Source organism: Geotrypetes seraphini, chromosome 6 (assembly GCF_902459505.1).
Source record: "Geotrypetes seraphini chromosome 6, aGeoSer1.1, whole genome shotgun sequence".
In the NCBI taxonomy this organism is placed as follows: domain Eukaryota; kingdom Metazoa; phylum Chordata; class Amphibia; order Gymnophiona; family Dermophiidae; genus Geotrypetes; species Geotrypetes seraphini.
The window spans coordinates 4,332,567-4,346,809 of NC_047089.1; the positions used below are offsets into that span (position 1 = coordinate 4,332,567).

At 45.1% G+C, this 14,243-nt stretch overlaps 1 protein-coding gene across 1 annotated transcript in view; it reads left to right on the forward strand.

Moving 5' to 3' along the window:
* The window catches only part of RHOG (ras homolog family member G), an 87,084-nt gene continuing 72,841 nt past the window's right edge, over positions 1–14,243 (forward strand). The window contains exon 1 of the mRNA XM_033948370.1: positions 1–173. Coding sequence (XP_033804261.1) covers positions 95–173 — 79 coding nt within the window. The 5' untranslated portion in view covers positions 1–94. The remainder of the gene's footprint in view (positions 174–14,243) is intronic.

The window sequence follows — 14,243 nt, forward strand, 5'->3', positions numbered from 1 at the left end:
CTTTTGTCGGGAGCGAGAGAACACGGATGCGGCTGCTTGTTACAAAGTTCCCTTTCCTTGTCAGTCAAATGGAATAGCAACGAACCCGGAAGTCATGAGAAGCCGCCCGGACAGGCAGTGCGTAGGGCAGCCCTGCCCCTCACTCAGGACCCCTGGCGGTCTCCTAGCAACAGGTAGCTGACGCCCTCGCGCGCTAACAGCTTCCGGCGCTGCAACCTTCTTCCTGGATGTAGTCAGAAAATTTGCTTAATGTTGGCACCCACAGAGCTTCCAGGCTTAAGTCTCTTTTGCTTTTAAGAAGCTCAGAACGAGTTACAATAAATTAAAACTAAATATTAGGCACTTAGAAGTTCCCTAACTGCTCCAAGGCTCACAATCTAGCTAAAGTACCTGAGAAAAAATTATTAAATAGTAAAGATATAATAATTCAACTAATAAAAATACAATCCATTAGGAAACAGAGACAAGATAGCTACATCCTAACACGTATTCAGCGAGTAAATTAAATTAGAATTAAAAAATAAAATAAAGTAAATTCCAGTCAGACAATAGGATCTCTTCCTATAAACTGTGATAATAGTAGGATATTGTTATTTTATCACAGAATTAGTTAATTTCTCCTTAATTGATATAATTAGGATATAATTCCTCTTTGGAGCAGTATCGAAGCCACGGGGGGAAGAGGGGTTCTTGCAGGCCATCAGCAGGGAGAAGCAGCAATCTTCCTGCCGTCGTCTCTCGCATAGCACTGGGCTGCAGGCACCAGCAGACATTGGGCGCAACGGCCCGGGGAAGACGGGAGTCCCGATAAAGGCATGGAGGACTGGGCTTCATACACAAATGCAAGTTTTGTTCAGCCTGTTTTCAATTCATAGTTTAAACCAATTTAAGACATCCAAACGATGCTGAAATAGTAAATGAACACAACAAAGACGCAACACGGCCATGTTTCTGCAAGTCAAATTGCCTTCCTCAGTGGTCCTTGGCTATTTACTTCACAAAGCCAATACTAAACAAAAGTAGGGTTACCATATCGTTGGGAAAACCCGGGTGCTTTTTTGTGTGGATTTTTAATGGGGAAGTCTGTCTGGGTTTAGCCAACTCCCCCACCTACCTCCTCCCTGTCTGCTGTATTTCAGTCTTCAGGAAACCGACAGCAGCAATGAGGTGAGTTGCTGCCATAAGCCTGTCCCAGAAGCTGCCTTTCTGTAGATGCCACCTATGCGGCAACAGGAAGTCGCTGCAGAGAGGTGGCTACTGGGGTAGGCTGGCGGCAGCAGGCTCACCTCATTGCCACTGCTGGCTGCCTGAAGATTATTGCAGAATCGACAGTCCTAGGCTTCAAGGGCAAACTAGATGCATATCTCCTTGAGAGAGGCATATAGAGATATGGTTGGCTATAGGGTAAGCCAGGTGTATACCTGGCAGGGCCTCCGCGTGTGCGGATCACCGGACTTGATGGACCGAAGGTCTGATCCGGAGATGACGCTTCTTATGTTCTTATGTTCAGTGCAGTGGCCAGGGAAGAGGTAGGTGAGGGAGTCAGGAACTGGAGAGAGAGGTCTTGCAGATTCCGCTGAGGGGGTGGGGTTGGAAGGAGACAGGCACCCATGGGGGAAGGACAGACATACAGAGAAGCATCTGAGGGGGATTGGAAGGACAGAGAGCGAAGCATATGTGGGGGGTGGGATTTGAAAGAGAGAAGCACCCTTGGGTTGGGAGAGATGCTACCACAGGAGAGCTTTTGGGGAATAAGTGGGTGAAGAGGGAGAGAGCGGCAAATCCAAATGCCAGATCACCGAGTTGAATGGAGAAGCTTTAGCAGGGTGGGAGAGGAAGGTCAGTCAGCAGCACAGACTGCACCAAGTCTTAGTGGATAAAGGAAATAATGGCAGCAGGAGACCTATGGCCCAGCCAGAAAGGATATGGAAACCTTTCAGTGCAGTCCCTCTGAAGCTAGGGCCTTTTTAACCTTTTTCAGTCAAAAATATCTCTGCGTTTCTTAATTTTCAGTTTTTATTTTAGTTTTTCACAGGAATTGATCAGTATTTGGTACAGGAAGAAATGTGAAATAAAATTAGAAATCCTACTCCAGGACTCCTCAATTTAATGGTTATCAGAATTTTATTTTGTTGGACAGAGGTATTGATGCTGTTCCTCCTGTACTGAAGTGAAGTGGTAATTAAGGTACTGGGACCATACTTTAGTGAACTCAATAGTAGGGGGATAGAATACTCCAGAACAGTCAAAGATTATGCAGGATCAAGATGTAGCATGTTGCATATTAGACAATTCTGATGAAAATCAGTACACCCGACGAATAGTTTTCATTTGAAAATAAAAGTCTCTAACTACACTTTGTTTGAGAATGGGAAAAGACAGATCTAATAAAATTACTTTTTTAAGGTAAACTGTATATTATGCATATTGGTATTAGATCCTGAGTATGTGTCAAGTAAGAATAAAACTTGTATTGAAAAACCTTGCACTGGAACTATGGCAAATTGTAACCTGTTAACTGAATTTCTAGTGTAATAGGTGAGATATTATAGAGAAGTGGGTAGTGTCCCCATGGCTACGTGCCATCTGCAGAAGGAATCCAGTTTGGATTTTTCTGTATGCCTCTTCTGTACTTCACTAAGCTCCTTATCTCCACCTACAGTTTGTTCCTTCTGCTCTCCACATTTTATTATGTGTTTTCTGTCCTATTTCTTCGGGGTTCTTGTGATCAGTGCATTTCTTTCGATTTGCCTGCATTGGGAACACACCGACTTCTATCTGTAGCTGACAGGCCAATCTCAGCCTGCTTAGTTTCTTTGGAACTCGGGGCTGTCCCTGAAGTTGTCTGACCTACTGTTAAGCAGGGATCACGCGCAGGCTGTTAGGCGCCCTTAGGAGGCTTGGCGGTGTCTCGCAGGGTGCTGGCTGCATCTTGTTCCCTCTGCCCATCCCGAGGTATGTCCGTCAGTCCACAGGGGTGGAGGTGCAGTCAGGCATTGGGTCTGACTGGCAGCCCAAACATCAGCTTTGCAGAGCCATTCCCAGCATGAGGCAGTGATTCTCTAATCCAGCTACTGTGAGAGAGCTAAGGCAGGCTGTAGCATACATCCACAAACAGGTCACAGTGAGTACAGGCTGTTATAGCCTGTGAGATGGATCGGAGGAGTCTGAAAAAGGAGTTTTCAATGTTTCTGTATATTATGTTTGCTAACCTGTAACCTGTTCTGAGCTTTTTGGGGAGAGCAAGATAGAACATGAATTAAATAAATAGAGAAGATGACATCCCATCTGGTCAGGTTGTTCTTTTGGTACTGGAATGCAGATAGCAACAGGCAGAGGTGCCAGTCTGATTATTCTGAGCAGAGTTAAGCCCTCTTTGATCAAACCGCAGTAGTAAGTGCTATCCATTCAATCCCTATGGGCTTCAGTGTTTTTACCATGCCAGCCCACGTTATTCAGCTTGATTAAAGAGGCCCTTAGAGTGCACTGAGTTCCAGGGAGAGGGAGCCAGGTCAATCAGCATTGAGCAATGATAGGGCATAGAAAGGTGGCAGGTTGCCTAGAATGGCTACACACCCCAACTAAAAGCAGAATGAAAAATAGGACAGTTTTGGTGACCATGTGTTGCTTAGTGAGGAGTGACTGTTGATAGAATGTTTTGGTGATGACAAGCTAGGTTTCATCTAAGAATAATAGCTTGGCTATAATTATATGGGACAAACAACAATTAAAGTTTCTGCTCTCACGTGGAGTCCAGGAAGCAGCAGACATTGTAGTTCAGTTTAATAGAAAGTGCACACAGAGATCGGAGAGATATCTTTGGGAGGTCCTGGCAGAGAAAAAGAACCTAGTTGAGGCTGACCACAAGTGGGCTAACCTAAAAGACATATAATAAATAAAGATAAGAAGACCAGCATATTTCCCAAAGTTAGAAGGGATCTCAAAAAGAAGAATACATTGAAAAGCAAAGAAGGCAGTCAGGGTAACAAAGGTAGTACAGCAATGGGATATGATCTTTACTTTACAAAGAAACAGAAAACAACCAATAAAGATCATATGTTCTATCTACCGTTAGTTTTTGTTTTTTTTAGCTCTACAATCCCTTCCTCTCAGGCAGAGATCATGCGTGCTTGTCCCACTGTCCCATGCTTTCTTCAACTAAGACATTGTCTTTATCTCCAGCACCTGAATTGGGACCTTTGGTGGACTTCACACCCCACGCATTTTTCTAAAATGTCTAAAAGTTATAGTTCATAGTGTTTTACAGTAGGAGTTTGTTTCACCCAAGTACACATTTAAAGAAACAAACAAAATGTGCAAATAATGACATCATCGGGAGATGGACAAACAACTTCTACAAAAATGTCGAAAGCCCATAATCACAACAAAACTGGGCTACACTATTCACTGAAATCAAGACGGCTGCAAAGTGGGCATTCGGTAGGCGTGAAATGGACGGCTTCAGGGAATGTGTATCCTGCCAAGATAGCAAAATGATTTGTTTGGGTGTCCCAAAACATGACCAGATTTAGACCTGCTTTAAAAGCAAATACGAGGACCAATAGTTGTGTTGGAGATCAAGAGAAAAGTGGATGTTTGAACTACTGGAGACTTGCTGAGTGCTGTATTACCTGTCTGTCTAGGTCCCTGTCTGATCCTTCACCTAAACAGCCCTGCTGCTCTGCCTGTCACCTATCCCACCACACACCCATATCCAGTGGCATTATAAGGGTGGGGTGGGGGTGTGATCGAGTGCCCTGGGCACCAGCACCTTTCCTTCTCTCTGCCCCGCATATCTCTTTAAATGTTCACCAGTTCAAGCAGCATCTTTAACTTGCTGCTTGCACCAGCCTCTGCTCCCTTCTGACGCCACGTCCTGGTCATGGGACCAGGATGTGACATCAGAGGAGAGCCGAGGCAGGCATGAACAGCGGGTAGAAGATGCTGCTCGCGCTGGTGAATATTTCAAGCATCAACCTCCTTCATTATGCCATAGTCCATACCTGCCAGACCCCAGTCACCTTACCTACTTCTCGTCTCTCCGTCCACTCTCTGCTGTGTCACTGTGCGCTTGGAGCTGCAGAGTGAGTGCTGATTGTGTCAGGTGTGTGTTCTGGAAGCTTGTGGGGGCGGGATGACATTACTGCTATTGCTGTGTTGTCTGAGGACAGTGTGCCAGGGGTGGGAGAGTTGAGTGCCTGGGAGTCATCTGTCTGGGGAGGGGAGTGGTGTTTGTGGGGATAGTAGGGTGCACCCGTGGTAGTGGCTGATGGATGTATTTAATGCACTGGCCCTGCAGGAGAGTGTTCAGGCCCCACTCCTGCTTCCTGGACCTCACAGACCAGCAGTGCTTCTCCGGATACCTCTTTGACAGGGCTGTTGTACAGGATCTCTGTGAGCAGCTCAAACCCCTCCTCCAGTCTTACATCCACAGGAATAATCCCATACTTGTCCACCTCAAGTCGCCACTTCCCTCGCACATTCTTGGACACCAGGAGCTTCCAGTCAGTCCTAACAGCCAACACAGCCCCACTCTCCAAATGCCTCACCCAGTTCCTCCAAGCCTTCCTTACCCACACCCCAGACTACATACCTTCCCCTGCACCTCCCAAGCCCAACAGAACATGGCATATTTCTACGCCATAGCCCACTTCTCCTCTGTCATAGGCTTCTTTGATTGCACACATCAAGGCCACTTACCACAACATGAAAGCATTCCTTTCAATATTCAGGGTGTTATGTAATGTCCAGGGGAGATAGTTTATGTGTCCCTGATACCCAGGTTCTACCAATGATGCCCACATATTCCAGCACTCAGGAAATTAAACCGAAGGAAGATCAATGGTGGCTGACTGCTAGGTAAGCACCAGAGGGATCCACCAACTCCAGACCCCTGTCCTCCCTACTATCCCCCCCTGCCAGATGGGCACAACCGCCCACCTCCCCAAGGTAACCACAGCTGACAATAACACCCCTGTCTCTCATTTTGTTCCCCCCCGCCCCAGATGACAGAAGCTATGCCCAGCAAGCTTGGCTCATGACCCCTATTGTGCACCTCCAAAATTAGGCAAAGGAGGAGTATAATTGCAGACACAAGAGCACCAGAGCTATCATCAAGATCACCTTTGGTCAGCTGAAGAACAGATTCCGATGTCTGGACTAATGCTGCCCGACTCAGGAAAAAAAATTTCAATTCGATTCGATTCAGCCTATTGAATTGAATTTTCGATTCGATATTCCTGCCCAAGTGGGTGTTTTTTTCAAACATCCTGGTGGGTTTATTTTATAGCCTCTTCACCCCCTTTGCCCTCTCTTACTCACACTGGCGCTGTGGTGTAAACAAACAAAAAATACTTTTCCTTTCTCTGTTAAATCCTAGCTCACATTTGCGGTCTAGCACCAGCTCTGGCAACTCTGGCATTTCAAATCTGACATATTGTAATCACAAAACAGAAAAAATTATTTTTTCTACCTTATGTTGTCTGATCATTATTCAGATCTTGTTGGTCCCAGGCTCTTGTTGTCTTCTGCTAACTCGCTTGCCAGGATCTCCTTCTTTCTTGGTGCTAACCATCCATCTTCCATATCTGTCCTCCCCTTCCGCTTCCGTTTCCCTTCCCTCCCCCGGAAGTCTGGCATCTTCCCTTTTTTCATCTCCATCCACGCAGCTGCAGCAATGGAACTCACCATCCCCAGATCCAGCATCTCTCCCTCCTTCCCCAGTGTAACATTTCTCCTTCCCTCCTTTCTACCTCCCTATCTTGCCCTCTCCATGAGTCCAATACTTTCTGTCTCCTGCACACTATCTCTCTCTGTCCCTCGAGTGGCAACCCTCCTACCCACCCCCAACCCAATATGCTCTCTCCCCATGCACCATCTCACCCTCCCCTCCAGTGTGTAGCACCTTTTCTTTCCCTCCCTTTCTGCCAGATCCAGCAGCACCTCTTCTTCCTTCCTTTTACCTCCCCCCCGTCCAGCAGTACCTTTCCCTGCTCCCCCTGTCCAGCAGTACCCTTTCTCCCTTCCCCTTCCATGTACTTCTAGATCAGGGCCCCCCTCTCCGGAAGGCCTGGCCCTCCCCCCTGCTTTGCAGGTCTTCTGGCTTCCCCTGGGCCTCCCACTCTTACAGCAGCCTGCAGAGAGGATCGCTGGTGCTCTAAGCGATCCTTGGAGGCTGCCACAGTCCTCAGAAGCACATTCCCTCTGACGCGATCCCACCCCTTCTCTGACATCAGGGGCAAGATCATGTCAGAGGGAACGTGCTTCTGAGGACTGTGGCAGCCTACAAGGATCGCATAGAGCATTGGCGATCCTCTCTGGAGGCTGCGGTAAGAATGGGAGGCCCTGGGGGAAGCCGGAGGATGCAGGAAAGAGTGCCAAAGCATGGAACAAGGTAGAACTAGCATTTTTGCAGCTCTTCCCGACTGACCCTCTCCCCTCGCCCCATAAAGCAGGAGCGGCAGCGATAGGCCAGCAAGAGGCAGCGCTGCCGCTCCTGCTTTAGGAAGGCACGGGGAGGAGGGTCGGTCACTGAATCAGCTAGGCCGATTTTTTTTTTTTTTTTTATCAAATCGGGAATCGGCCAGCACTAGTCTGGACTGTTCCAGAGGGGAGCTCTTCTACAGACTTGAGAAGTTGGCCCAAATTTTCATGGCATGCTACACACTGGCCCAGCAAAGAAGACAGCCCCTGTCAGACCCCCCCCCCCCCTTGCAACAACAGCAGCAGCAGCCACAGACCTGATGTTGAGGAGCCCCCCACACAGCAGTGAGTCCATGACAGTCAGCGCTTAATACAGACCAGGAGCATCTCAGTTATCTGGCACCTATGGGAATTGGTGGATACCAGATAACTGTTTTTCTGGTTAATCGAGAGTGTATTAGAAACCTTGGCTAACACACTCAATTCCCTCCCGCCCTGAGCTGCAAAGCCCTCCTCCCTTCTTTCCTCAAGCCCCAAAGTAGCAGAAGCAGCTGACGGTCCTGAGCTACGAACCCCCTCGCTCCCTCCCTCTCTTCCTTACCTGAAGCGCAGCGGTCAGCAGGAGGCAGCCTCAAAACAGGCTGCTCACAACCATCTGATGCGTTGGAAGTGACGTGTCAGAGGAAAAACCCTGCTGGGGCTGGACGTGAGCAGCCTGTGCCTTCTGCTGACCATTGCGCTTCGGGTAAGGAAGATAAAATTTGGGAACCACTGATCTAAAGGATGAATCTTCTGCATATGCTAAGCTTCAGCCAGTAGATGGCAGCACCTTCCCTGTTTCAGAATCACCTGGGGGGCACTTGACTAGAGGGTTCTGCACAGCAGTACCTCAACCTTTATTTCGTAGCATTTTTTTTAGTTTGTTTAATCCTCATGGCACATCATCAAAATGTTGGTGTGATCCACTCCTTCCCATCAGTAGAATGGCAGTGCAATTTTGTACCTAATCATTAAACCGAGAATAAGATGCTTTTTTCTATCTCTTTTGTGTGGATGGGAGTTTTTCCTAATCATGTTGGTCCCAGTTCCTTCTTATCATCTTCTTCTAATTGACCTTTCTTCTCTTCCTCCCTATCCCCTCTCTCTTATCTCAGTCTTCCTTGTATCTTGTTTTTTTCTGTACCAGAACCTCTAAATTTCTTCCTTTACAGCATCATCTCTTCAAATTCTATGCAGTCACAGCTAAATTTCACTTATCTTCCCCTTTGCTTTTTATCATCTTTCAGCCTCCAGTTTTCCATGTCACAACACTTGTTCCTCTCAGCTCTTCATCTCTCCCTAACTGGTGGGCTGAAGATCAGAACTGCTGTGCTATACTGAATAGTGCCCAACCCATACTGCAGGGCCAAAAGTTAGCTCTCCAATGCTCAACACTAATGGTATGCATGCCTTGAGACCAAAAGTAAGGAGAAGGAACATGCACACAAGAGTTTCTGCATTATATGTGGCTCTTGCACGCATGCCCAAGTAGGGTTACCATATTTTTCTTGGGGAAACCTCAGACATATGACCCCACCTCATTCCGCCCCAGCCATGCTCAGTTCTACCTCCAGCCTCACCCCCACAAATACTCCTCTATTCTTACGGACAGACCTGGAGCATGCACGAATATGTGTGAAATCGTCTGCGCATGCTCAGAGGCCCTCCAGATGTGGTTGGAGCTCATCGGGGCTTTCCAAAACCCGAACAAATGATAGGTTTTGGAAAGTCCATCCTAGATCCCGGGCAGTCCTCTAAAAAGAGGACATGCCCATGTTTTCCCAGATGTCTGGTAACCCTATGCCTAAGCAAACCCCTAAGCACAAATTGGTACCAAGCCTTAATGGTTTAGTTTTCACCTGAAAAGCTTATACTTAAATGTAGAACTAGGTGCCAATGTGTGCTTTCTCTTTCGGCTTTGCTCTAACTTGCATTAATTTGTCTTTTGCTACCAGCTCACGGGCTTCCTTCTGCTTGCAAATTAAATAAAATCCGGCACATTTCTTCAAACACCCCAGTGCCAGCTCCAAGTTGGTGTTGTTTCCCGTAGTAAGGTTGGTTTCTGAGCATTAGGAGGGAATACGAAATGACCTCATTAACAACTACTGGACTCCATTTAAATCCTATCTGTGCTAATCTTTGGCATGCGTGTTGTTTCCCTCTGAACATTCCGCGCAGGCATTAGGTCATGGGTTGCTTCTCCATCAGTCTCCCACTTTCCCTAAAGTCAGAAATTGATGACCCTCTCACCTTCCCTCTGCATCTGTACACACTTCCCAAGCCTTTTTCCCACTCTCAGCACGTTTGTCCCTCCCATTTAGATTCACATAACTTTTATTGGCAAGACAATTTTTAGGTGTTGCCAAACTAATACATGTACTGGTAGTCAAAGGAAAAAAATACAGAAGATAATTTACATAAGAATAGTAACAGTAGAGAGGGCAAGAAGGATTCCTAAGTTCTGGTGCTGGTCCACATTTCTCACCTGCTGGCAGGACAGAACAGAACACATATTGTGTCTCCAATTTCCTCAGGATTTTCCTGCTCAGGGCCAGATTCTCAAAACTTTAGGTTGCCTTTAACTTGGTCGCTAAACCAGTTCCAGTCTGTTTAGCCTGCATGCATTTTAGCGTTGGATTATCAAAATGGCTTATTGCAGTCTTTTGCAAGCTTTCAAGCAGTCTCCAACACTGCCATGCAAATGGTCTCTTGAATATTTAAACGAGCACTCCGGTGAATTCTTCAACATCGCCGAGTCAGACCCGCAACACATACAGTCATGTGAAAAAATTAGGACATCCCATGAAATATTCAGTTCTTTCATAAGAATGTTCACATATCGATGTCAAATCTTTTTTTAATTTATCTCTGGAAAAGAAAGTGATGTAATTGCAGGTAAACAACAAAACTTTTCCTTGATTTATTCATAAAACAAAAGATATCCACAAAAATGTGTATTCTAACTGTGGAATAAATTAGGACACACCCCATATATCCTCCCACTTAAATTGGCTCAAATCACACACAGGTGTATCACATCAGGTGCACATGATTAGAATATAGTTACTCAGCATTTTGAAGGTGGTTTGCCCTACTTAAACCTCAGACATTTGGTTTGGTGTGCTCATGACTGCTGCGCTGAAAGTGAACACCATGGTGAGATCAAAAGAGCTGTCTGAGGCCTTCAGAAAGAAAATTGTAGCAGCTTATAAGTCTGATAAGGGATTTAAAAAGATCTCGAAATAATTTGACATTAGCCATTCCACGGTCCAGAAAATAGTGTACAAGTGGAGGACTTTCCAAACAACTGCCAACATTCCCAGGTCTGGCTGTCCAAGCAAGTTGACCCCCAGAGTAGACCGCAAGATGCTAAAAGAAGTCTCCAAAAACCCTAAAATGACTTCATGGGACCTACATCAGGCTCTTCCTACTGTTGATGTGAAAGTGAATGCCTCTACAATCAGAAAGAGACTGCACAAATTTAACTTGCATGGGAGGTGTGCAAGGAGGAAACCTTTGCTCTCTAAGAGAAACATCAAGGCCAGACTGAAGTTTTCCAGGGAGAACGTAGACAAACACCAGGACTTCTGGAATAGTGTTCTATGGACAGATGAGTCTAAAATTGAATTATTTGGACACCAGAGGATCTGGCCAGCTCACCGTCATAGAATCCACCATGAATTCTACCGTGTATCAGAGAGTGCTTGAGGAACATGCGAGACCATCTGTAAGAAAATTAAAGCTGAAGCCAAACTGGATCCTGCAACATGACAATGACCCAAAACATACCAGTAAATCCACCAAGGACTGGCTGAAACTAAGAAATGGAGAGTCCAGGAGTGGCTGAGTCAAAGCCCTGATCTTAATCCCATTGAGATGCTGTGGGGTGCTATGAAATGGGCTGTACATGCAAGAAACCCCTCAAACATCTCACAGCTGAAAGAATTCTGCATTGAGGAGTGGGCCAAACTTTCCTCAGACCGATGCCAGTCTGGTAGATGCAGTTATTTCAGCCAAAGGGGGTAACACTAGCTATTAGGGTGTCCTAATTTATTCCTCAGTTAGAATACACATTGTTGTGGATGCCTTTTGTTTCATGAGTAAATCAAGGAACATTTTTGTTGTTTACCTGCAATTACATCACTTTCTATTCTAGAGATAGATAAAAAAAAGATTTGACATCAATATATGAACATTTCTTAAGAAAGAACTGAATATTTGATGGGGTGTCTTAATTTTTCACGACTGTATGTGTTGCAGGTCTGCCTGTGTTTTCTGTGTGACTGAAGTCAGGTATTCTGTGCTAGGAGTCTGCTGTTCACCTTGTTTGGTTTTGAATCTGTGCTCTTGGGCACATTGGAGTATTTGGATTCCCATTTTTCACCAGCAGGTTATTGCTGTTTGCATTTTGGGTGTTAATGTTGGTTTGGTAGGGCAGGCTTGTTATATGTTTTGAATGAACGTGTGTGTGTTATTTCAGAGAGTTTTTTGTTGCTGGTATTGAGATGACACTAATATTTGTAAATGCTCTTTTGTATGGCAAGTAGTACAGAAAAGTGTCCTAATGATGCTCTGGGTATTTCTGTGGGCCAGATTTTGGCCCATTCTGTGTAAAAAAGAAAAAGACCTTATCTCTTTTAAAAAACTATTAAAAACTTTTTTTATTCAATTATACTTTTAATGATTAATTGACTAAACCATTCTTATTTTATTTCTATTTTTACTATTATTACTCTTCTTTCTTTCTTTATTTTTTTTTCTCTTCTCCTTCCCCTTCCCTGTGTGTTTTACCCTTTTTATGTTTTTGTTTTTCCTAGTTAGTCTATTGTAACTTTTTACCCTTTTTTCCCTCTATATCATGTCTGTCTCTAAGTCTCAACATTTTAGAATACCTTTCTTAAATTTTGACTTTTTAATGCTTTGTCCTAATATTTGATTCTTAAAATGTTGTTTTAAAAATTGTCTCAAAACTTGTATGTTTTCCTACACTGTTTTTTTATACTGTTCATCGCTTAGAATGTTTTAAATAGGCGATTTATCAAATAAAAATGAACTTGAACTTAATTTGGGGTTAATGTCAGCTTCCAGCCCTCCCCACTTCCCCTTTTCTCTGTTCCCTAAATGCAACGAGGAGATGAGACAGAGGGAGGGTCAGCCTACAACTGGAGAGGAGGAGAGCTAGTCTCCTAACTCCCATTGCTGCAGTCGGCTCTTTTCATTCATTCAATTTTCTATACTGTTCTCCAAGGAGAACTCAGAACGGTTCACATGAATTTTTCCCTGTCTGTCCTGGTGGGCTCAGAATCTATCTAATGCACCTGGGGCAATGGGAGGATTAAGTGACTTGTCCAGGGTCACAAGGAGCAACGTGGGTTTGAACCCACAACCTCAGGGCACTGAGCTGAGGCTGTAGCTTTAACCACTGCACCACTCTAGAAATCAAAATGTAGCAAGAGTGAACCAAGTCTAGGCAATGAAGCCATTGTGACATCACTGATGAGCTTGACTGTTATTGGTGGAATGAGGCATTATGACGTCACAATGCCAGCTCTGGTTACCAGAGACTGAAGCTCTTTACACTATTTATTTATTCAGTTTTCTATACCATTTTTATGAATTTATTCAAGTACTTAAGCATTTTTTTCCTGGCAGCTTCTCATGAAAAGGAATTTCATTCATTGCTGTTTTTCGCTGATTCTTACAAACATTTTAGGCAGGACCTACTTTTACTCGAAAAATGGTCAAATACTTGGCAACTGAGCTTTAATGCCAATGTTATGCACCTTGGTAACGGTAACCCCTGCAAAATATACACCCTGAATGATGAAACCTTAACAAGCACTGTCGCAGAACGGGACCTGGGTGTAATCATTAGCGAAGATATGAAGACTGCCAGTCAAGTGGAGAAAGCTTCGGCTAAGGCTAGATAAATGCTGGGTTGCATCTGAAGTTTTGTCAGCCGAAAGCCTGAAGTTATAATGCCGTTGTACAGGTCCATGGTGAGACCTCATCTGGAGTACTGTGTTCAGTATTGAAGGCCACATTATCAAAGGGATGTGAAGAGAATCGGTTCAATGAGATGGTCTCAGGACTCAAGGATTTCCCATATGAAGAACGTCTAAGCAGGCTGCAGTTATATTCTCTCGAGGAACGCAGAGAGAGGGGAGACATAGTAGAGACGTTCAAATATCTAACAGGCCTTGCTGAGGTGGAGGAAGATATCTTTTTCCTTACAGGTCCCACGGCAGCAAGAGGGCATCCGCTCAAACTCAAGGGTGGGAGACTTCATGGCGAGATCAGGAAGTACTTCTTCACCAAATGGTCTTCCACGTCAATTAGTCGAAGCTAGCAACGTGCTCGACTTCAAGAGACGATGGGATTAACATGTGGGTTCATTCCGGGAAAATGCTTAGGGGAGGGTTGTTTGAGTGGGCAGACTTGTTGGGCCGTCGGCCCGTTTCTGATGTCATACTCTATGTAAGTTGAAAACCTATTTTTCTATGTAATATGTTATAATTAATAATTTTTTGTAAACCGCATAGAACTTTTGATAATGCAGTTAACAAGTACATTGTAATGTAATGTCCTGGTGGGCTCACAATCTGTCTAATGCACCTGGGGCAATGGGGGGATTAAGTGCTCAGGGTCACAAGGAGCAGCACAAGATTTGAACCCACAACCTCAGGGTACCGAGACTGTAGCTTTAACCACTGCGCCACACTCTCCCCATCACACACATCTCTCTGGTTTCGTTTCATTTTGTTATCTGCTCCCACCCATCC